At 37.9% G+C, this 25,049-nt stretch overlaps 1 protein-coding gene across 6 annotated transcripts in view; it reads left to right on the top strand.

Moving 5' to 3' along the window:
- LOC131061655 (U-box domain-containing protein 62) overlaps nt 1–25,049 on the top strand; it is a 143,349-nt gene that overhangs the window by 27,595 nt on the left and 90,705 nt on the right. For 5 of the 6 annotated variants that reach the window (XM_057995456.2, XM_057995458.2, XM_057995455.2 and 2 more), the window contains exon 2: nt 14,392–14,473. In XM_057995456.2, the coding sequence (XP_057851439.1) occupies nt 14,392–14,473 (82 nt within the window). The remainder of the gene's footprint in view (nt 1–14,391; nt 14,474–25,049) is intronic. The other variant, XM_057995459.2, reaches the window with a different exon arrangement.

The following is a 25,049-nucleotide window of genomic DNA, read 5'->3' as shown; positions in this document are numbered from 1 at the left end:
TGCACCATCAGACACTGATCACCATTCAAGATAATGCATGAACAATAGACGTGTAACGACTTAAGATTAAGCTCATTTTATGCCAGTTGACCACGTAGGGCGCACTTACAATCAGCAAGAGGCCAGTGGTATGGACTAGATGGATTCCACACAGGTGCATTCAACAACTTCTTTCATTCAATTTAATTATCTATCATCTAAAATGAAGATTCAACAAGAGACCATGCATATTGCAACGAAACAACACACTTCACCATAACTTCAATGAAAATGGAGTTTGTTTACAATCACTGGCAACAATTTCTTGCCTTGTCCTCCTAATTTACTCTAATTGCTATTCTATTAGCTGACTATTCACCATTTCTAACTATTCACCTTCTAACTCTTGACTAACTATTGACTAACTATTGACTTTTACAAATGAGGAGCCAAGGCTTATATAGCGCCCTCAATACAATTCAATGGCTCAGATCAATTTGAGATCAATGGCTGAGATTTTACAATGAAAACCCTAATTAGGGTTTGTTACAACAAACTCAATTCCGGCCAATGAAATAATTGCATTATTTGGACACGTCTTCTCTAGAATATTCAACCAATGGAGAACCGGGGTAGGTACATTGAAGTTTGTGCCATCTCCCATGAGTCAGGTACATTGAATCTGGACACGTTGAGGTGGACCAATCCGACTGGAGGAGTGATGACTGAGATGCCACCTTGTCTGACACTTGTAACTTGGTAGATATTCAATTTGATGTTGCTGAGAAGCTAGCTTTAATTAACTCTTCTGAAACTGTTTGCTTCTTCAACGAACCCTTGCTTTAACTTCCTTTGTCTTCGATGTGTAGGATGGATAGTGTACCTTTCCTTCAAATGCTGGACTGGAAGAGGTCGTCCCTGATGATGCTGGATCGGAGAAGGCCGTCCTTGATGATGCTGGGCTGGAGAAGGTCATCCTTGATGATGCTGGGTTGGAGAAGGTCGCCTTTTAACTGCAAGACAAACAAAAAGATGATTAAGGACACATAATAAATTCATTTCACATAGCATTTTATACCTTAAATCATCAACAAGAAGACATCAAAATTAAGTTTGTATAAGAATTTCGCCCTGGACCCTCTGGAAGGGTTAGGAGCGAATTTTGCACTTTTGGACAAATTCCATCATGTCTTTATTCCAAAATACCTTCCAAGGCAAGCATACACTAGTCGTTTCTCCACCAAGGCCTGGGAATCCATTTCTTGATCGTCATTGTGAGCAATTTAGGTGATACTAGGAATTTCGCTCTGGACCCTTTGGAAGGGTCAGGAGCGAAATCCAAGCTTTAGGTCTCAATTCCTCATCTCCTTCACTTCAATTCATCTTGCAGGGCAAAGTAACATCATTTCAACCTCAACTACGCCTTAGGACTCCTAGTCTTGACTTGACACAAGGAGGAAATAGGCAGATGAAGAATTTCGCTTTGGACCCTTTGGAAGGGTCAGGAACGAAATTCACCTTTTAGCTCAAAATTCACACTGTTGAAGGTCAAACATCTTTCCAAGGCATTCCAAATAGCTTTTCTCACCCTAGTCTAGGCCTGACTTAGCACAAAATTTGGAGGATAAGATGGTTTTAGGGTTTTTCGCTTTGGACCCTTTAGAAGGGTCAGGAGCGAATTTTTTGCTTGTAGCTCACTTCTCCATCATTTCAACTTAAAATCACTTCACAAGGCAAGGAAACACTTCTCTTCTCTCATCCAACTCCAGTTTGACTTAATTTTGCAAGGAGAAAAAGGTGATTGAAGAATTTTCGCCCTGGACCCTCTGGAAGGGTCAGGAGTGAATTTCTTCCTTTAGCCCAAAATCATCATTTCTGGAGACAACAATCAACTCAAGGGCAATCTCAAGGGCATCTTTCACCTTGGCCTAGGCATGGTTTAGCATAAATTTGAAAGGAATATGTAAATTTTAGGATTTTTGCTCTGGACCCTTTGGAAGGGTCAGGAGCGAAAATCTTATTTTAGGCTCATTCCTCCATCATTTCAACTTGAATTCACCTCCAAGACTAAGGACACATTGCCTCACTCTTAACTAGGCCATAAAAATCAAAATTTTGACTTGTCTTGCAAAGAAAGTAGGTGATCCTAAGATTTTCGCTTTGGACCCTTTGGAAGGGTCAGGAGTGAAATCCTTGGTTTGGGCTAATTTCCATCATTTTTCAACACCAATTAACTTCAAAAGGCAAGAACATGTCTCCTCGCACCCATGTCCAGGTTTGACTTTGCTCAAATTTTGGAAGAAAAGATGGTTTTTAAGATTTTCGCTCTGGACCCTTTGGAAGGGTCAGGAGCGAAAATCACTTTTTAGGCTTATTCCTTTATCATTTCAAGTTGCATTCACCTCAAAAGGCTAGAAACACTTCTCCTCTCATGTCCAACCCAAGTTTGACTTGATTTTGCAAGGGAAAATAGGTGTTTGAAGAATTTTCGCCCTGGACCCTTTGGAAGGGTCAGGAGTGATTTTCATCATTTGGCTCAATTCCTTCAAACTTGATAATTATTGACCATTCAAGGACATGCCTAAAGACACCTCTAATCTTGACCCACACTAGACTTGGCATAAATTTGAGGGAAAAGATAGGTTTTAAGAAAATTCGCTCTGGACCCTTTGGAAGGGTCAGGAGCGAAAATCTCATTCTTGGTTTGATTCTCCATTTCTTCAACTCCAATCCACTCTAGAAGACAACTAGACATCATTCTCAGCCAAGGGATAAGGTCTTAAGCTAAAACAAGGTCAAAAGAATAGGCTTGCAAGGAATTTCGCTTTGGACCCTTTGGAAGGGTCAGGAGCAAAATTCACCTTCTTGGGTAGAATCCTTCATTTTTTCAAAGCTCTCACACATTTCCAAAGTCCAAACACGTCTATCCTTCCTTTCAAGATGCTCTGCAAATCAAAATTTGGTCAAACTAGGGAGGAAATGAGCTTTAGGAAGATTTTCGCTCTGGACCCTTTGGAAGGGTCAGGGGCGAAATTCACCATTTGGGCTTGATTGTTCATTTTTTAAACTTCAATTTTCTCCTGGAGGCAAATATAGATCGTTTTCCATCAAAGGAGCAAGGTTTCAAGCCAAAACAAGGGAGCAAAAAAGGTTTATGATGAATTTCGCTCTGGACCCTTTGGAAGGGTTAGGAGCGAAGTTCACCTTTTGGCTAAAATCTTCATCTTTCAAAGTGTCCAACTCCCTCCCAAGGCAAGAATATACCAATTTATCCTATATCACGCCAACACCTAGCCAAAACAAAGAAGGAAATAAGAGCTACAAGGATTTTTGCTCTGGACCCTTTGGAAGGGTCAGGAGCAAAAATCATGATTTGACCATGATTCTTGCTTTTTTCAACTCTAATTTTCTTTGGGAGGCAAACATAGACTACTCTCCTTTCATCTCCATCTTGGTCTTGACTTTAGCAAAGGGGAAAATGAGTGTTTTCAAGAATTTCGCTTTGGACCCTTTGGAAGGGTCAGAAGCGAAATTTCTATTCTAGGCTCAATTCACCTTCAAACTGACTTGACTTTGTCTTAGACTCGATCCTAGATCCATTTCCTTCCATATCCTTGCAAACTTGCTCGACCACTCTTTGACTTAGGCGAGATCTTGAGTCTTTGGTGAATTTTCGCTCTGGACCCTTTGGAAGGGTCAGGAGCGAATTTTGACATTTTAGCCTCTTCGTCAGGATTATTTTATGGAATATAACATTTAAGTATACTTATACTTTAAGTTATATTTCATATATACTTCCAGGATGTTTGAGAGTGGTTTCGGACCTCCAGGAGTTATATTGCAAAATCTAGTTTTTGGAGGATTCTTCAGTTTTCCAGACTTAGTCAAATTTCAGGATCAGGACATTCCAGACTTAGCCAAATTTCAGGACATTTAAAGATTAGGATGATATTCTAGACTTTATCACTCACCAACTTGACCTAGCTCGGACCTTCAAGAATGATACTCACTCACCAAGCAAGACACAATTAGTAACAAGAGCAAAACTAGGCCCTAAGGAAGACTCTCAAAGAAACCCTAATTCTGGGGCCCTGTGGACTCACCCTGGCTCAAGCAAAGCCTGCAATCCAACGATCCCCTTGACAACACTCATCCTGCAAAGGCTAACAGACAAACACCAAGGTCTTTCATTTCAAATTTAGCAACAAGTTGAGACTTTAGTTCCGAAATCATTCCTCTCTCTTTAAGAACGAATAACATATCATCAACGTATAATGCAACGTATAGGAAACGATCAACATCAAATCTATAACAAACATAGTGATTTGCTTTAGAACACTCAAATCCTAAATTCAACTCACTAACGTATCAAATTTTTTGTACCACATCCTTCGACTTTGTTTGAGGCCATACAAAGATTTCTTCAATTTACAAATCATATTATTTTTACCTTTTATTACGTAGTGCTTTGGTTGTGTCATATAAATATCCTCCTCCAAATAACCATGAATGAAAGCAATTTTCACGTCCATTTGCTCAACCTCTAAATTGTAAGTAGTAGCAATAGAAAGCAAAAATTTAAAGGATGTCATTTTTGCAATAGGAGAAAATATCTCACTATATTCAACATTCTCAACTTGAGAGTAGCCTTTCGCAACCAAGATCTCTCTATAGTTGTCAATACCTTCATTTGAACTAATTGTTTTTTTGAACACCCATTTGCAACCAACATGTTTTCGTCCTTTTGGTAATGGTGCAAGATCCCATGTATCATTCTTTTTCATAGATGCCATTTCTTCATCCATACCAATTTTCCAAGCTTTTGCATCATTCATATCTAATGCGTCTTTTGCAAATCTAGGCTCATCCATATTAGCATTCAAAGCAAAAATACATCTCCAATCATCAAGCGAATATCTTTTAGGTGGTTGTCTATGTCTTGTAGATATTCAAACAAGCTAAGTTGGAGGTTCTTCCTCCTCTTCTGAAGATTTAGAGCTAGATAAGCTCTACTCGACTTCTTGTCTATCTAAGGGTCTTGATTAAACTTTTTTAGGCGTAGAAGGAAATTGAATCATATCTTCTATTATTAAAGTAATTTTGTAATGTTTCGATAATGGTAATTCAATTAGTTTAGGATCTTTTCTTTTTGTAGTTAGTTCTTATTTAAAATGTTTTCTTTTGTGTTTCTATTCTCGATCATTTCCATTATGGAAAGATTCTCTTGTAATATCTATTTAAGGAGCCTTCATCTCCTTTGTAAATTATAGAACAACATCGAATTATCATTTCATGGTATCAGAGCATAGGTCCTTTTTTGGCAAATTTTTTGAGTGAAAAAATTCATGGTTTTCACCTAGAAATTTCGAGGATATCTCTGGAAGTTTTTTGATCGGTTTTTTTAAAACAAAAGTCCTATTTTTTGGATGATTTTTTATAGAATAAAATTCGTGGTTTTTTCTGCTAGAGATTGAGGGTTTTTACCAACAAAATTGTGGGTATTCTATTTTTTGTGGCTAGGGTTTCAGCACGCGAATACTTCATGCTTTTGGAGGGTTTTGCATGATTTTGGGTGTTGCTTTTTTGATTTTCTTTTCAAAAAAAATCATGGTGGTTTTTCTATTTTGTTTTTGCATGATTTTTTCATACAAAAATTGTTGGTGTTTCTACAGCCACATGATGTTTGGTGTTTTGCCGTGCAAAGTTTTTCATGGGTTTTTTTGATTTTTTCCACAAAAAATCATGGCGGGGTTTTGCATTATTTTTTCCAAAAAAATTAGAGAGGGTTTTGCATGATTTTTTCCTAAAAATCGTGATCATGGGGTTTTATCAGTTTTTCGCAAAATGAAGGTTTTTGCCAATTTTTTCACAAAATAGTGTGTGATTTCAGCATCGCATCGAGGGTTTAGGTTTGACAATTTTTCTACAAAATTGTGGTTTCAGTTTTTTGCTGATTTTTTTGTCAACAAAACTCAGTTTTTGAGAAGTCGATTTCTTTGTTACACAACATCAAATTATCATTTCATGGTATCAGAGCTCAGATTCTTTTTTGGCAAATTCGTGGGTTTTTTGATTTTTTTCCACAAAAAATCATGAAGGGGTTTGCTTGATTTTTTCCACAAAAATCAGGAAGTTTTTATTTTTGTTTACTACTCATGATGGCTGCGACGAAAGTTTTGAATAGATTGGGGGGTTTTGTACAACTTTTTCCTCAAAAATCATGGATGGGTTTTCTGATTTTTCTCCACAAAAAATATGGAGGGTTTTGAGGGTCGCGGCTGCTGTGTGTTAGGTTTTTTTTTCCATGCAATGACAAAGTGGGTTGTTGCGTGAAGATTTTTTGCCAGTGATTGGGAAGGGTTTCGGTCTACAATATTTTTAGGTTTCCTATTTAGTTAGTTTTGGTTGCAATGTAATAGGAGGCTTAGTTTCTCAAAAAATAATACTTCTACTATATATTACCTTTTGTGCAACAAGATCCCATAGCTTGTATCATTTCACACTATAAGTATACCTAATGAAGATACATTTCATAGCCTTGTTCTCCAACTTTGTTCGCTTCTCCTTTGGCACATGTACATGTGGCTCAATCAAAAACTTTGAGATGTGTCAATGAAGGCTTATGACCTGACCATGCCTCCATAATCATTTTCTCATCAAAAGCTGATGGTTTTTTAATCAAGTAGCAAGCAGTGGCAACAACTTCAGCTCAAAACTTTTGTTTCAAACCAACAACACTTAGCATACTCCTAGCCTTCTCCATCAATGTCTTGCTCATTCTTTTTGCAACTCCATTTTGTTGTGAAGAATACAAAGTTTGTCTTTTGTCTATGAATTCCACAATCTTTATAGAATCTATCGAAATCATTAGAGCAAAATTCACTGCCAGTATCAATCCTCAAACATTTTATTTTCTTTCCAGTTTGCAACTCAACCATTGCGTTAAATTCTTTAAATTAATTGAAGACTTCAGATTTGCTCTTTAGAAAATAGACCCATGTTCTTGTACTATAATCATCAATAAATGAAAAATAACATGTGGATTTTCCAATGGAAGGAATATATATAGGACCAAATAGAGTAGAATAAATAAGATCTTAACACACCACATGATTTGAGTTAAACTGAACACAGTTTTGTTTTCCATAAATGCAATGATTATGGAAATCAAAATCAAGATTATAATAATTCAAACCTTCAACAAGGTTTTTATTTTTCAAGGTCCTTAGACCCTTTTTTCCAATGTGTGCAAGTCTCTCGTGCATTAACATAATCTTCTTTGTAGGTAACTTTGATTTAGAAGAAAGAGCACCCTTAGGTACCCAAAATCCATGACTATTTGTTGAAGGTGAAACAATCACCTCTTCCAACGAAATAGCCATAGATTCGTCTTTCAAAGAAGTATTATTACACTCAACGGTGTATGCAAATATAGTGTGCCAAATTTGACACCTCTAGCAATCACCATAGCGCTTCTCACTATTTTACATCCTGCATAAGAAAAAAATTACCTGCACACCCGCATCTATTAGTTTGCTCACAAATAACAAATTTGGTGCTAGTTCAAGGATATGCAACACACCATTAATCCTTTTTTTTTCTCTACCATCAAGAAACTTGATTTTACTTTACCATTACCAACAATATTTAAATGAGAATCATCACCCAAATATGCCTTACCTCCATCAAATTCTTCATATTCAGAAAACCAATCTCTACTAGAGCATCATATGAAAAGTTGCACTTGAGTCAATGAACCATGCATCATTACCTGCACGAGTGGCCAAAGCAACGATTGCATCACCATCTTCTTTCTCGAACCTAGAACCATAATCAAATTTTTTCTTTTTCTTTTTCTTTTTCTTTTCTTCTTTGCACTTCTTATGAAAGTGGCTAGGCTTAATACAATTTCAACAAATTACTTTGTACTTTCCAAGTGGTTTAGATCTCCCCTTGGACTTGGATTTGTCATGTTTCTCATTCTTCTTGCTCTTTTCCTTAGGTCTTCCACGAATCCCTTGTACTGATGGATACCTTCTTCATCTCTTCAGAAAGCAAAGAACCTACCACATCTTTAGTCTTCAAAATAACAAAAGTACTACTGATAGCTATAACAAGAGAATCCCATGAATTAGGCAAAAAACAAACCAAGATTTGACATTTATCCTCTTCATCCATCTTGACACCAACATATGCTAATTGAGCCACTAACATATTGATGCTTCTAGCTAGTCTATGATTTGCCCACTCTCTTCCATTCTCAAGGAATACAATTTCTTAATAAAATCTTGCTCACTAAAGATATGGCTTGATACATCTCACCAAGTTTCTTTCATAGCTTCTTTGTAGAGGATTCTTTATGGACATTGATTACTGCCAAGCACAATCTGAATAGACCCTTGGCTTTATGGTCCATAACATCATACTGAGTAGTATAAGTAGGATTTGTAGGTTTGTAAACATTCGTATTAATAGCACCGTACAAATCTCTATCTGTTAATAGATCATCCATCTTTGGTTTCCACATCTCAAAACCATTCTAGAAAATTTCTCCACCTTTATTCTCCTTGAAGAATTTGCCATTCGGAAAATTCGTGCAACAAGATCACAAAGTATCTTCTACACAAACTCTCACCCAAATCTAGATTAGTTCAAAAAACCCAACAACTCACAACTGAAACCAAAGGTGATTAGCCTTTGATACCACTTGTAAGAAAGTTAAGGTAGCGAAACAAATTTTTACACTAACCTTCAGAGGAGGGTTATGCAATTTTTTTCAGATCTTACAACAATGACAAAAACTTAACAGAAATAGACATAAATAGCATTCATACCACAACATAGTGATTTACATGGGGAAAGCCTTCACGTGAGAAAATTATAACATTCCAAAAGCCGCCAACATATTATTCAGAAATCAACAACAAATTATAATATACTTGCAAATCAAGCTTCTCGTAGGAGTATCACCAATGGAGATTCAGAGGCAACTCAACAATTATTAGACTCTCAAAAGACATTACAATACAATTCCCTCATAAAATAGGGTTGCCTTCTAGGGCAAGCAAAAGCACATAAAATATCCATTGCTAGATTTGTGGCCTAATGATAAAGAATCAAGATTTGCAATGCTAAATTATACATTAAATGTGGCTTTCAAGGGCCCCTTACAACCCCTCGCACTCATTATTCAATAGTAACCTTTTATTATTGCAAGTTTGAGACACCATTTTCCTAATTGAAGGAAGTTTCGTAGGGTGGAGTTTGCTTTGTGGTATTAACAATTCTAGTAGTGTAGTCCTCTTAGTGACCCCCTTAACAATCTTTTGTGTTTTTGACTCTAGCTCTTTCTCTTTCAACTCTTTTTTATTCCTTTGTATTTTCGTCAATAGATCTTAAATGTTATTCTGACACTAAACTGGTTTCTTTTGGGTTGAGGACCATTTCGGAGTTTAATGTTGCAGAATGAAGCAAATGATAGATTATCTCGAATTTTAGCTCAAATGCTCTTTATTTAGTATGAAGGGCTGAAAAATCTTTTATTAACTCAGTTGCCTCTTCTTTTGTGGAATCTTCACTTCTGGAATGGAATTTGGGTTATAGAAGGGATTGGGTGAAGAATCAATTGTTTGGTTGACCTTTGAGGCACTTCTTCATGTAGGTGATTCCAGCGTTCAAGAAGCTTTCTATCCTTGGACAACTTACATCATCATTGCCATTGTGTCTTTGAGTGCTTGAGACCTTTTCCTTTACCCCACATTCAGATTGATCACTGCTTTAAAATATTGCCCTTGCCTTTTCGTCAAATTGTGCCTCCTTCATTCCATCTTCTGTCTCTAGTACACTACTATCTCTATTTAACAAATTGTGTGAGCCCTTTTCCACAAGTTGGTAGGATCAAGGCTCTAATACCACTGTAATATCCCCAATAGGAATATTATGTGAAATCTAATTGATTAACTTCACTCAACACATATGTCTAGATCTTAATTCAAAATTAGATCTACTGAAATAGATATTGTCCTCAATCTAATGTGCAGAAATGAATTAAAAACCCTTGAAAATGTAATAATTAATGCAACTATCCACAATAACTGATTAATCTTATTATTTAATGTGATTTCAACTTGTAGTCCATTCTGTATCACCAGATCTTTCTGGAAACAGCAGCAGCAAATTTAATTATTCAAAAATGTAGCAAATCTATAGTAATGGTGCTAAACGAGCTTCCTCAAGATTACAATCCCTAGGTGCTAAAGTAGGCACCTAGCACCCGAATAAACAGGAGCTGTAGGAGTTGCCAAAACAGCAAGATTGGTGCTATGACAGTCGCTTGATGCCAGCAGCAATGGCGCTTATGAATGCCATCCACTACAGTGATCTCTGCCTAGAGAAATTACCATATAACCAGCAATTCGTTGCAGCTCAAATACAATCCCTGTGTGGAATTGCACTAGTTTGGATCAAGGGTTTCCATCCGCTAATCTGGTTATCGAAATTAGGGGGATTTCTGTCCTTCGATCTCCAGTCAAAGATTAACAAGATGTCCAATCTATTTGAGTGAATCAATTAATAAAACAAGCATACCATCTTTCATCTTTGGCTTAGATGATGTAGTGTAATGTCCCTAAATTAAAAGTGCCTAGATTCTGCTCTAGATCACAGGTTATGGTCAAGAATGGGTTTAGAGATACCTTTAATTCTGGTGAAAGTCCTACAAACAAGTTAGACATTGTTCCATAATTATAACTCATCAAAACAGATAATTTTACTTGGGAAGTAACATCACATATATATACATATTGAAAGCATAAATTTGACCATTGGGAAGCTTGGATAGGGTGAGTTGATAGGGTGCCCTAGAGACCATCTAACCCAAACCCATGGGCAGACCTTATCCCCCTTGGCCTCATGTGGCCCTTGCCAAAATGAGGTGGCGTACCTGGTGAGGTAATCCTATCACTGTTCCCCTCAATCTCGTCAACGCTACCTTACTTCCAAAGATTGAATATCAGACATTCACCATGATAGTGAGGGTGATTTACCACAGGGTGCACAGAAAGTCCACTCTTCACAGACCCAAAGGCAGTACCCTTCATACCCCCTTGGCCCCATGGGACTCCCCTGTCATATACCATGAGGTGGCATGCCTGGAAGGTGGCCCCAACACTGTTCCTCTGCTGGTAATCTTTCCACTTTCTATCATGGCTACGATGCATTCAAATTTTTAACTAAATATATATAAGTCTCAGTCAATTACAGAATGTCCATAATCAAATCCATGCTCAGAACATGTATAAACTATAAACAGTATTATCAGCAACATATAATTTGACATAAATATGCAGAAGTAGATATATACAATGACATTATGCGAGTTTAATACTTGTAAGCAGCAGTATATTAATTCTGAAAAGTGCAGATATAAACATGATTACTATGCATCATATCGCCAAACAGAATGTGTAATCACATAACTGCAGTTAATATCGGTCCAGCTTTTCAGTCTAACCTCCGATAATTGAATGATTGAATGAATTCCTTTAATTGTATGCTTCGAGGTATTGGTGAGTGATAATGTAATGAAGGCTGGTTTGATATATTGGTGAATGATGATTGAATGTATGCTGATTTGATTGAATGATTTGCTGATTGATTGTTGCTTGATTTGAATGATTGGAATGATGATTGATAAGTGATCATTGAATAATTGGAATGGTCTCTTTTATACTTCATTGGTAAAAGAGTAACTGCCTTTCATAAGACTTGGGTCACCTCCCTTCATTAGAATTGGGTCACCATCCTTCATTGCTACCTTTTAAAATGATATATTTTTTTCCAGTTGTTCTCTCTTCCTCCCATCCTCAAATGAGACCTTCTTCCCTTTATATCTTCCATTGTGAGGGAGAAGTCATACCCCTTCAACATGCCTGCCCTTCGAAAGAGTCGCAACCTTTCACAATCACCACCCTTTGAAATAGTCACAACCTTTCACTATCACCACCCTTCGAAATAGTCACAACCTTTCATAATTTCTGCCTTCCTTTGGAAGAGTCACTTCCTTGTTTACTTAACATTCCTTCTTCCATTGACTCTTCCTTGATTTACATGCTTTCTTCTTTCTTTTCTCCTCCATCTCCCTTCTCAAATGAGGTTCTCTTCTCTCTTTTGTATCTCATGTTCAAGGGAGTCACAACTTTTCATTTTATGCCTTTTGACCATTCATTAACTTAGTTAAATTTCAATTATATTTAATTTAATATTTTAATTTAAATGTTATTTTTATTCTTTTGTATTTTTATTTTTTTATTATTATATATTATTAGATCCTATTTCAAGGTGGGGACATTACACGTAGGTACTTGAGCGCCCAACTTTCTCTCCATAAGACAATTTCAAATTCTTCTCTTTTTTCTCTTCGAAAGAACATTCACAGCCTTTGGCCAAGGCCACTTAAGAAATAAAACTTTATTACACAACACAAAAGGCTCCATAACTTGGGTGCCCATTTTAACAACACTTGAGTGTTTCTTTAGTATAACACCTTTAAATAATTCTTTTCTCAAGTCCACAAGAAATGGGAAACGTGCTTTTAGATCATTATGGAATTGTATTGGAAAAAGGGGACATTACACACCATGATCTATCATTAGGATGAAGAAAGATGTGTTAAGATTGTGAATTACATCTCATTAAACACATTGAAGATGCTAAAAATGCGCAACCTAGGGAAAGAAAACCTGAAACAATTAAACAAAAAAGTTGTTATCACTATTAATTAATTTTAAACCTTAATATAATATTAATAAAGGTTTTTTATAGGTGGAGAGTTCTAAAAAATAAAATAAAATCAAGATTAGTCTTCCGAAAATAGTTTAAGTTCATTCTCTCATCTTAATTCAAATTTTGAGTATGATTGCTATTCTCAACAATCTCCTTCATGCGTCGTTTAAAATAGTTTTCTTCTATTGGTAAAACTTTCATATGTTCAATTCAAATATGATGCTTTGTTTTTAAAGAATATTTCATCAATGCAAACTTCATTATAAGTTCAAGAATTATGTTGGCACTATTTTCCTTTACCCTCATACTAATGGAGCAGCCTATTTTTCCAATGTATGCCATCCCCCATAGTGTAGATTGCCTCATTAGTACATTGGGAAAATTGGGAGTACCATTAGTACAATATGAGTGTGTAAGGAAGTTTGCATTAGTGAACTATTCCTTAAATTTGAAACATCACATTTGGATTGAGATAAGCAAGGGAGGAAATGACTATATAAGGCACTTGCAGGAGGTTGTAGAGATTACCAAGCATACTCAAAATTTGAATAGAAACAAGGGGTTGAGTTAGCCCCTAGAGAAGCGAATCCTTAATTTATTTTAAAAAGTTGCCATTGAAGAAAAAGACATTTAATAATTTTTAAGTAAGGATTATAAGTTATTAATGGTGATAATGGCTAGTTCTTTGTATACCTATGTGTTCTGTTTCTTTAGGTGGCCCATTTTTAGCATCTTTTTGGTATTTAAAGTTTGTCATCTGCAATCCTAAAACATCTGTCTTTGTCTTGATGATGGATCATAGAGTGTGATCTGAAATTTTAATGCAAAATCTCCTACACAATTCTTCAAGAAGTTTTCTTTTCATGTTCACTCTTCTTTAGTGCTTTGTATTTAGAAATTTCTTGTGAGGATTCTTTTACCCTATTACTTATTTAATGTAATCGAACACGTTTTTGAGGCTTACCATCTTACTTTAGTCATTTGTTGACATTAAATATAATTTATTTCTATCTATTATTTTATATAATTCCCCACATGCATTCTAGCATATTTAGAGTTTATTTCTTGGTTATGATATCTTATTTGGCATTTTTTCAGTAGATTTAAAATGGGTTGTAAAATGTAGGGTCAAATAAAACTGATTTATAGGCATAGGAGAGCAGTTAAAGTCTAACATTAGATGCAATGAACTAATCTGTATTATCTTGCAACACACGCCATGGTTATATATTTTACGATGGGAAGTGGCTTACATTCACATGTATGTTCATGCCCTTGACATTTCACTTTTGGGGTTCTCTAGTTTTTAGTAGATCAAGCACTTCTATGTTTACAATCTGTTGTAGTGTTTGTATCGTGCCAAAATTTTTGGAGTGCAATTTACACTGTTCCTTAAGAACTTCATAATTTCTTGAAAAGTTGCTACTAATACTTGAACAATAGATTGACATTGTTTGTTTAGACAAGAGTTGCCTCTGGGTTGTGTTTGATTGTTTTGTGATTGGAGCTAATGTACATGGTGTGGACAGCTAGGTTGGAAGTTATCATCACATTATGTTAGATGTAGTTTTCTTCAATCTCTTATGCAAATTTTTTGAATTTATTAATTATTCTCATTGTATGTTCCAGAGGCACACTAATGGATGATGCCACGATATTGTCATGTGGACACTCCTTTGGAAGCGGCGGTTTGCAACATGTTCTTGAGGTGGTGGGTCATTAAACTAAATATTTATCTATACTTGTTTCATATGTGTAGTGTGTTATGTTGTGGCTTCTATGGGTTCAAGAAAACTTTCTCAACTCCTGATGTAAAGTTAGTTTTTAATTTTGTTTTCAATTTTGTCAATGCTCCTATTTATCATCTTATCTTGTTGGGTTTCCTAATTTCTTTTTACCCTATTACTCTCTATTGTAAGTGGGTAAGATGTTTGTCAAACTAGATGTACTACTATACACCTCTTATGCAACATGTGAAACTAACATATCAATATTTGCTTACATGCCAACACCTTTTCAGGATATAACTTGGAAATAAATGTAATTTAAAAAAAAATAGCAGACCATTTCAAGGGGAGTGACCTCCAATAATCATAAATAATAATACGACTTCAATATTAAAAGTTATAATGGTTTGAAAGAGCCTTTATCTTCTTTATTTATATGGATAACTATGTAGGAACACACCCTTTAATCCTAATAAAGTCAACTTAAAGAATAACTAAAACTAATAAATGAAACTATTGAGGGCAAGCATGCCGCAAGTGCTTATCTCTCCTTTTTTTTTCTTTTAATCGATGAGAGGTCTTAGGGAGCAATACCTCAATATAGAAAAATGCAGAAGAATTTGTCAAAACTGGCTGCTTTAGCAGAGGGCGATAGTATTATCCACTTTGATTTACATAATATAGACTATTACATTCAAAATGTTGTTGGAATAGCTACAGCCAAGAGACAAAGAGTTTAACTATATTTGTTAATCCACTACATAATATCAGCAATAACTCCTAATTGCATTCACATAACATTATCACCTTTCTTCTCCTCAGACTTTGAGCAGGGCACAAAAGTGAAGGACGAGTCGAGATAATCCAGATTTGCAGCCCCACTGATGGTCTTTAAGAATTCCAAACCCTAGTGAGCATGGTTGCAGCAACCATTCACGTTTTCTCCAATCACCTTGATCAGATAGGGAACCTAGGGCCCGCTATATTTAGGGTGCGTCGCAGGCCACACCCCCACATTTCTCTAGAGCCCTAGTTCCAAAATTGCATGTTGCAAGAAAGATTTATGCCCTACTTACCATTTAGGATGAATGAGGGACTCAGACACCTTTCAAACAATTGATATATCCTCACCAAGATCAAGCATATTTAGCGACAAATTGGGATGAAATTACAATTTTAACCCTATACCTAACCACGCCCATAAAAAACAAATTCCCAAGCATACTCTGATAGCCTCCAAAACAATGGGGGGATTTGTTTTGAAAATCTATATTAGTCTCATATCAGAAATGGCACCATTAAATGCTATCTACCGCTTCTTGGCCTGAAGACACACCGTCAACCCCATTGTTCCAACAAGAAAGTTTTGCAATTTTTGGATGGGATGTTTCCCCATTTGTAATAACAGCAGCATGAGCAAACAGGATTGTTTGCATGCCCCAAATCTCTCTCTAGTAGTAATGCGGCCCATCAAAGGTACCTCACACGCTTGAGATATTATTAGCTAGAAGATGGGGGAGGTAATAATTAATAGGACCTCCCATGTACAAAGTGATACTCACAAACACCACCTCAATAAAAGTTATGGTTCAACCACAACATCAGCTGCTGTATTTGCCAAAGCATTAGCCTCCTTGTTTGCCTCCCTATACATGTGGCTGAATTTATGCTCTTTGAAAGACTTTAGCAAATCCAAGTAGCCTTTTAGGACCCTATTGAGCTTCTAATTGCATAAGTTTTCTGTTCAGATTGCATTGATTGTTAGAAGGGAATTTCTTTCTAAAATGATTTTTTAAATTCAAAATTTCAAACCTTCATGAAGACCATGCTAAACTGCCTGCAACTCCTTACTTTCATTTTTCTTGAATACACAACCAGCTCTGGATTGTCCAGGATTCCTCCTCGAAGCCCTGCTAAAATTCATCTTAATCCATCCCTCCTTGAGGGGGAGGGGGATCCATATTGCACTAAACCTGGCTTTGGCAATAGAATTAACTCTACAAGCCCCATGAATGGGGGGGGATAGTGAGGCCATCACAGGCCTTCCTCATTGCAATCCCAAAAGCTAAAGGAATTGTGCTTTAGAGATTGGTTCCTGTTGACGTGTATTTTGTACACTATCAAACACAGAATAAAATACCCAAGGGTACCTTATCCTCTCTTGAGTAAAGCCTCTGAATGCTGAAGATATCCCGAAAAAGGATCAATCAGGATGGCTTCAAGGTTCTTCGTTGTAGGATCTCTACGTGTGGATAAGCACCAGTGGTCGTTGTAAATGATGTTTCTTCAAGGGGCCTTACGTTTTCGATTTGTAGGAACAAGATTTTCCTAAAGCTAATAGGTTCTTAAAAAAGATCAAAAGATAGGGTTTGCAAGAGATGAATTCTAATCTAATCCTAAGAATGACTCAATGTAGGCTAGACTTGGTAAGATTCTACCAATTTCAGTATTGCCAAGGGATTACAACTCTACTGGAATTGATGCGATCTTCTAAGGTGATTAGTGATTTTTCAAATCATCAAGAATTATAGATACTACCATAAAGATACATATCAATAGTTCAATAATAATTGAAGGTTCAAGCAATCTAAATATCTCCAGTTGACCACACAAGGCGTCCTTACAATCAGTAAGAAGCTAGTGGTTTGGAACGTGAATCTCACCAAAGATCAAACCCAACACTTAGTCCTTCAAACTTAAATACTACTTCGACCGAGAATGATTCAAGAAAGTAAACAACCATGAAGATAGCCACAAGAATTGCAATAAAACACCATAACTTCAATATTTTATTGATCTCAAAGCCAAAATAGACAACAATTGTTTGAAATTCTTTCTTCAATACTCAATCTTGCTACAAAATAACTTTCTTCTCTCCAAAAGCTCTAACTATCTCCTTAATATCTAATCTCTAATCTTCTAATTTCTAATGACAAAATGAAAATGAGTGAGGGTACATATAGCATCCTCAATTACAATAAACGACCCAGATCAAAAGAAGATCAACGGTTGAGATTTTGACACCTAAACCCTAATTAGGGTTTGTTACAAAAAGTCCCCTTTTAGTTGAACATTATTAAATGCATAGCCAAATATTTAATTGGCACAAAAATCGAGGGAACATAGACCAATGATAATTAAGATGCCACATCATTTTATAACAACCTCTCTTCTAGAACCTTATTCCCCTTCCAATGTTCTTTCTTAGCATATGCAACGAATCTGGACACAATTCCTTCAATCTCAGCAGTAGGAATCTCGGGAAGATTCCTCATTCGTTCCTCCAAGTGGATAACCTGATCAAAGGCAGTGAGAAGAGCCGTTTCCCATCCAGGTTCGAGTTCTTTGATCTTCTCAATCAGGAGCATAGTAGTGAACATTAGATCCCGTTGCTCATCTGTGATGACATTCTCATTTTTGCAAAAGATGACTTTGACTCTTTCTTCCAACTCTTGAAGGTCCACATCTGTCTCAACTTCGATCCTCCTGCCAAGAATGGTACACAACACTTCAAACACCTTATCTTGAATTGGATGGATGATGCCCTCAACTTGATTGCATTTGGTGCTGATGTCCTCAAAAAGAGCCTTTTTCATTTGGAGCAGAGTTGACCACTGAAGTAAATTATGAGCTCCTCCATCCATTATCTTTTCTTGTGCTAGGATCTTCCTTGGTGTTTGCCTGATTACTTGCAGAACAGGAATGATAACATCTCTAGTGTGAGCGAAAGCGGCTACCGTTATCATTAGGTTGTGGACGATCTCAAGGACCTGGATAGCTCGGTGGATTGTCTTCATCATTCTTGTTGTAAATTCAACGGCTACTGTGTGGGATTTGTCAATCCAAGAGCTCATAAGCTGAACCAAGCTCTTGACTCTTTCTGCCTCGCCAACTGATTCAAGGGGAAGCGCTCGCACGGGAGATACTGCTGGATCCTGACGTCCCAAAGGCTGATTGAGATGACTAAAGTAGCCTCTCCAAGCACCGACTTCTCTCTCAAGCTTTCTATTCTTTTCCATTTCTTCCTTAAGCTTGTCTTTAAGTGCTTCAAACGAATCGGTTGCCTCATCCAGTGCCTGTTCAGTAGTGAGTGGACCAAGCTCAAATGTTTCTACATCATACTCTTCTGCAAGAATTTCACCTTCATACTTGTCCACTGCTGGTGTAGCTATCTGCAATTTCCTGGATCCTGCCTCATCCCTGATCACCTTGGACATCTTGGTGGCCTTCTTCTTCTCCGTTACTTCTTGAGAATTTCCTATAAGGCTCTCTAAGTCAATTACATCATCTTCATCTTCAATCACAATCACCCTTGTCAATCTCTCTTTTAACCAATCCGGAATGGCGGATCTTGTCTCTCTAACTTGTATTTCCTTAAGCAATGGTTCGTCTTCTTGGAAAGGGGATGTCACTTCATCATCATTCTTCTCTTCATGTAGCTCATCGACTTGGGGAGATTGACTTGATGAATGTTGAGGTGCCTGCCCCTTTTCAGGTTTATCATTCTGTACCATCGACTCCATAGATTCATCAACCTCAGGCACCGTCTTCTCTTGTCCTTCAACTTGACTTGTCCTTTTTTCATGTTGAGAAGATGTGCCTGATGAGCGATCTCGATTGGCCTCTTGCTTCTTCTTGGAGGGCTCTCTTTTCTCAGGTCTTTCTTTCCTCTTTGCGCCTCTAGGATGAGAATTGCCTTCACTTGCGCTTGCTCCTCCTTCTTCTGATCTTTCCTCCAAAGTAAAAGTCATTGGTATGTTCTGTTCTCTTAACTTTTGATGTTGTACATCCACCCATCTGCGAGTACATGACAAAACTGGAGCCATCAAAGCTCTCAAGTTTGAAATCTCAGGCTCGTTCCAATCTATCTTCACTGCTTTGTCTTCTCTGTCATAGGATGACTGGAGATGTCTGCCACTGTCCTGAGCTTGATCGGCTACTCTGTAAACTTTGCATTTTCTGATGAAATCTAAAGGTAATCTGGAATGCATCTTTCTTTTCACTTCTAAATCACTTGAGAGATTCATCCAAAAGTCCTCTACCTGAAATTCGTGCTTGTACTTCCTACCAGCTGTCTCTTCCATATAACCATGAGGATCGAAACTCTCCCTCGAGGCAAAGAACGTGAATGAATATAAAGCCAATTCCTTCTCTGCATCATCCAAGGCTTGAGTATTAGGACATACCTCAACTGAATTCCCCAATATGATGGGCACGGGAATTCCATTTCCATGCTTGTGTCTGAATGCCTTTGCATAAGCTGCCAATTGTCTGGTCACCTCAAGTAGCACTATCCTGTCTGTCAGATACCTCGGCAACATGTAAGGAGGTGAAGGACACCCATGAATTCTGATATATGTAAACTTTTGAAACTGGATGAACCATGCACCATACTTCTTCACAAGTTCTTGTGCATCCAGAGATAGTCGATTGTGAATCCCACCTTGCAATATCCTAGTGATGTTCATCGTGAAGGTTTCATTGACTAACTTGTAGTCACCTCTAGGAGGATGGTGCAAATGAACATAAGAGTCACAAACTCTCACTTCTCTGGGTCCTCTTCCGATCACTCCTCTGTGAGGCAGCCCTGCATATTCGAAACTCCTGATCAAGGCATATATGACATATGAGCTCATGTGGAATGATCTGGTAGGTTTCAGTCTTCTCAACTGCACATGCAGGCAATGGCTAATAATTCTGGCCCAATGAATCGTTCCTTTTCCTTGGACTATCACTTGGATGAAGTAGAACATCCACTTCTCGAAGTAGAAGGCTTGTGGAGCTCCTGTAACTCGATTGAGCAAAGTTATCAAATCTCTGTACTCCTCCTGGAAATCGATCCTATGTGGTGTTTTGGGAATCTTGCTCAGGCGAGGACGACTTTTGAGTAACCAATTCTTATTGATGATATTCAAGCAAGTGTCGGGATCATCTTCATACATTGACCTGGCTCCTTCTAGGCTTTTGTAAATCATATCTTTATGCTCTGGAAGATGGAGAGCTTCACTTATAGCCTCCTCTGAAAGATAAGCCAAAGTGTTCCCTTCCTTGGATACGATCGATCTTGATTGTGAGTCATAATGGCGGGCACACTCGATCATCAGCTCATGACACTGGATTGCTGGAGGGAAACCGACTGCCTTGATGATGCCACTTTCAATTATCTTCTTTGCGACAGGTGATGGCTTGCCAATGTAGGGGACCTCTCGAAATTTCTTCACACTGAAGTTTCCCAAGTTGGTATCTCCGATATTGCTCCACTTGGACACGATCCTGGTCTCCATTTCTTTGCTCTTCTGATCTTCCTTCATGAGAGCTGGACGACTAGTAGATGCTCTTGCCTTTGGAGTCGCCATCTTGACACCTACACAACATTTCATAATTAGTAATATATCTTGAAGAGTAGCAAGGAAGATTCAAAAGGAAGATAAAAGATATTAATTAGGAAACTTCATGATAAATCTTGAGTTATCATTTCCTAATTAACTACGTGTTGTGACCATTTCACACATCGCCCCATTTAAATGGGGACCCCCTCTTTTTGCTCGTTTTTGCTCGCCTTTCGCTTTGCTTTTTAGGGTTTTGGTTTAGTTTGTTAGTTGTCTGGACCAGGGTCAAGCCTTGGGGTTTCCGTTACTGCGTTTTCAGGCCAGAGTCCAGTCAATCTTGAGAGCTTTTTGAGCTTCCTCCCGTAGAATGCAATTTTGAATAAAGTGAATTCGCCAAAGGCTAAGTGAGTTGGTCTAGTTTCAGTCGGAATTTTGAATGCAGAGTCCAAATTTGTCTAAGTGTGAATGATGAGATTTTGGATTTTTTTGTCCGATTGAGTAATTTTGACCAAATTTTGAAAATTTTGATGATTGATCCCGGGCATTGGAAAAGACTTGTTTTTGCCTTGTGAAGTGATTAAACTCCCAAAATCTTGATATTTTGGCCTGTAGGAGCAAAATCGCTCCTGTCCCTCAGTGAAGGACCGGAGCTTATTTCTCAAGATTTTACTGTCTCTGCAGGATCAAGACAAATTTTTGACTGGAAATGATAAAGGGAGGCATGATCTTTCCGTTGAATATAATTTGAAGAATTTCACAAGCATGGAAATGTGCCAGGAGCAAAAATCGCTCCTGTCCCTCAGTGGAGGACCGGAGCTCAAAATCAAACATTGCCTTGTCCTTGCAGGATTTGAACAATTTGGCAATTTGAGAAGATCAAAGGAAATATGTTTCATCAGTTGAATACAGGTTGGAAGCGCAAACATGAGGAAAACATGACTTTGAAGCTAAATCGCTCCTGTCCCTCAGTCAGGGACCAGGGCGAAATTCAGTGGTAGCTCTCGTCCCTCTCCCAGGGACCAGAGCGAATTTCCTCATGAGGCATGTTTTGGGCAAAGATCAAGCAAAGTTTTAAGTTTGAGGCAAACAAAGAAAGTGTAATGAACCTATTGAAGACAAATTGAAGATTGCAAGATACCAAAGTAAGGCCCATATTGGCCTAGGCGCTCCTGTCCCTCAGTAAGGGACCAAAGCGATTTTTGCCTTAGGTCAATTTGTCACTAAGTTAGAACGAATTTCATGCCAAGAATAGGTGAAAGGATCCACATCGAGTCCATTGAAGATAATTTTGGAAGTTAGCAAAATGTGATTGAGCCTAAAACATCAAATTCGCTCCTGTCCCTCAGCCAGGGACCAGGGCGAAATGGTATTTATCTTGCCTTCCTCCCAAGTTTAAACCACTCTAAGTCAGGATACAAGCTGGCAAGGACATTTTGAGGTGTATCGACGAAGAACAAAGTTGCAAGGACCACCAAAGATGAAGGATTTACACTAAAATACCCAAATTCGCTCCTGTCCCTCTCCAAGGGACCAGAGCGAAATGTTCAAATGTGTCCAAATTTATGTTAATTAATCACATTTCAAGTGTTTGAAAGGAAGTGAAGAACATCATTTTGCGCCTTGAAGACAATTGCAAGTCAATATGATGAAGATTTTGCACTAAATGCCCTAGTTCGCTCCTGTCCCTCAGTCAGGGACCAGAGCGAAATTTCTATGGAGGCTTAAGTTTTGGATGTTGGTCACGTTTCGAGTGCTCAATAAGGATCAAAGGACCTCATTCTACGTTGTGAAGGTGATTGCAAATTGATGGAAACAAAGATGAGCCCAGAATACTAAAGTTCGCTCTTGTCCTTCAGGCAAGGACCAGGGCGATTTTCACAAAAACACTCATTTTCCTTCGAAGATCATGTCAAAGCAAGATTATATAAGATCGAAAACGTCATTTGGAACGCGACAAGTAAGAAGCTAAGATTAAAAGATGATGAATTTTGGCTGGAGCATAAAATTCGCTCCTGTCCCTCACCAAGGGACCAGGGCGAAAACCATTCAAACATCAAAATGCCTTGTTAAGGACGAATAAAGTAAGCGTGAACCCAAGGGATAACGTCATTGCTTGCCATATGATGAAGATTGGTAATCGAAGAAGTTGGGATCAAGGAGAAAACACAAGGTTCGCTCCTGTCCCTCACCAAGGGACCAGGGCGATAATGGTCACAAAGGGCATTCGTCTACGAAATCAAATCAATCAAGCACAAGGTTCTTGTCAGAAATGCCAGTTTCAACGTAAAGATGAAGATTTTGAACGTAAAAGGTAAAGGAATCAAGGCTAAGATGGTAATTCGCTCCTGTCCCTCTCCCAGGGACCAGAGCGATACGGTTTGTATCTTTCCACCTCTCCAAATTTTGGCGCTAAAACATTTTTTTTTTGAATTTTATTAAATGCTAAAAATCGATAAATTCAATTAAAAGTTAGCATTTAAAATTTGCGCGTGAGCATTTAATTAATTATTTCTTGCCTTTAAAAAATCGAAAAATTAATTGCAAAGGCATTAATTAATTAATTATTAATTTAAATAAAAATCAAATTGGGGCGCTTGTGTTTTAACTCTCAATTATTTACAAAGTCGGCCATTGGTTTTTTTTATTAAAATTGCTTTTAATTATCTTTTAATTACCAAGTCGGCCTAAGGTAATGCATGAGGTAAGCGCCTATAAAGGGGGGGTGTTTATTTCATTTTCAAATCATTATTCAAATATCCTTCACATGCGATTTGGAGAGGTGCGAATTGTGTTCAAAGTGGAGCGAATTTCATAAAGGAGAAGTGTGAATTTAGCAAAGGAAGTGGTGCGAACATCATTAAAGGGGAGTGCGAGTTTGAGTTGAGCGAACTTGCCAAAGACTACGTCAAAGACCCTCCAAAGGTTGCGAATTGCTAAAGTGGACGTTCGTTTGAAAGGCATCACGTGGAAAGGCTTCAAGCATCGATTTTTGCCTAGGCGATTCTCTTTATTTTGCATTTTTAGAGTTAGCTCTCAAATAAGGTATGGCGATGTGATTCCTTATTTTGAATTTTGATCGTCATTGTCTTAAATTTTGAATTTTGAAATTTTGAATTTCAGTGGCTCAATCGTTTTTTAGGAAATGATTACTCAAGGACTTATCATGAAGTTTCCTGAAATTAATCTAATCTATGTTATACATTGCAAAATCTAGTTTCTTATTATGAAATTCTGTGTAGGTATGGCGACCCCGAAGGCGGGAGCATCCACCAGTCGTCCAGCTCTCATGAAGGAAGATCAAAAGATCGAGGAAGTGGAGACCAAGATCGTGTCTAAGTGGAGCAACATTGGAGATACCAACTTGGGCAACTTCAGTACGAAGAAGTTTCGAGAGGTCCCCTATATTGGCAAGCCATCACCTGTCGCCAGGAGGATAATTGAAAGTGGCATCATTAAGGCGGCCGACTTCCCTCCAGCAGTGCAGTGCCATGAGTTGATGATCGAGTGTGCTCGTCATTATGATCCTCAATCTAGAACGATCGTGTCCAAGGAAGGAAACACTTTGGCGTATCTTTCAGAGGAAGCTATAAGTGAGGCTTTCCATCTTCCAGAGCACAGGGATATGGTCTACAAGAGCATAGAAGGAGCCAGGTCCATGTACGAAGATGATCCAGATGCTTGCCTAAGCATCATCAACAAGAACTGGTTGCTTAAAAGTCGTCCTCGCCTGAGCAAGATACCGAACACACCGCATAGGATTGATTTCCAGGAGGAGTATAGAGATTTGATTACAATGCTCAACCGAGTCACAGGAGCCCCTCAAGCCTTCTACTTTGAGAAGTGGATGTTCTACTTTATCCAGGTGATAGTTCAGGGAAACGGAACAATACATTGGGCTAGAATGATTAGCCATTGCTTGGACGTACAGTTGAGGAGACTCAAGGCTACCAAGTCCTTCCACATGAGTTCATACGTCATATATGCCTTAATCAGGAGCTTTGAGTACGCAGGACTACCTCACAGAGGGGTGATTGGAAGAGGACCCGGCGAGGTCAGGGTTTGTGATTCTTATGTCCACTTGCATCATCCGCCAGGAAGTAACTACAAGTTAGTTAATGATACCTTCACCATGAACATCACCAGGACGTTGCAAGGTGGGATTCACAATAGGCTATCACAGGATGCACAGGAACTAGTAAAGAAGTACGGTGCTTGGTTTATCCAATTTCCG

This window comes from Cryptomeria japonica, chromosome 7 (assembly GCF_030272615.1).
Source record: "Cryptomeria japonica chromosome 7, Sugi_1.0, whole genome shotgun sequence".
In the NCBI taxonomy this organism is placed as follows: Eukaryota; Viridiplantae; Streptophyta; class Pinopsida; order Cupressales; family Cupressaceae; genus Cryptomeria; species Cryptomeria japonica.
This window is presented reverse-complemented; position numbering and strand designations above follow the sequence as displayed.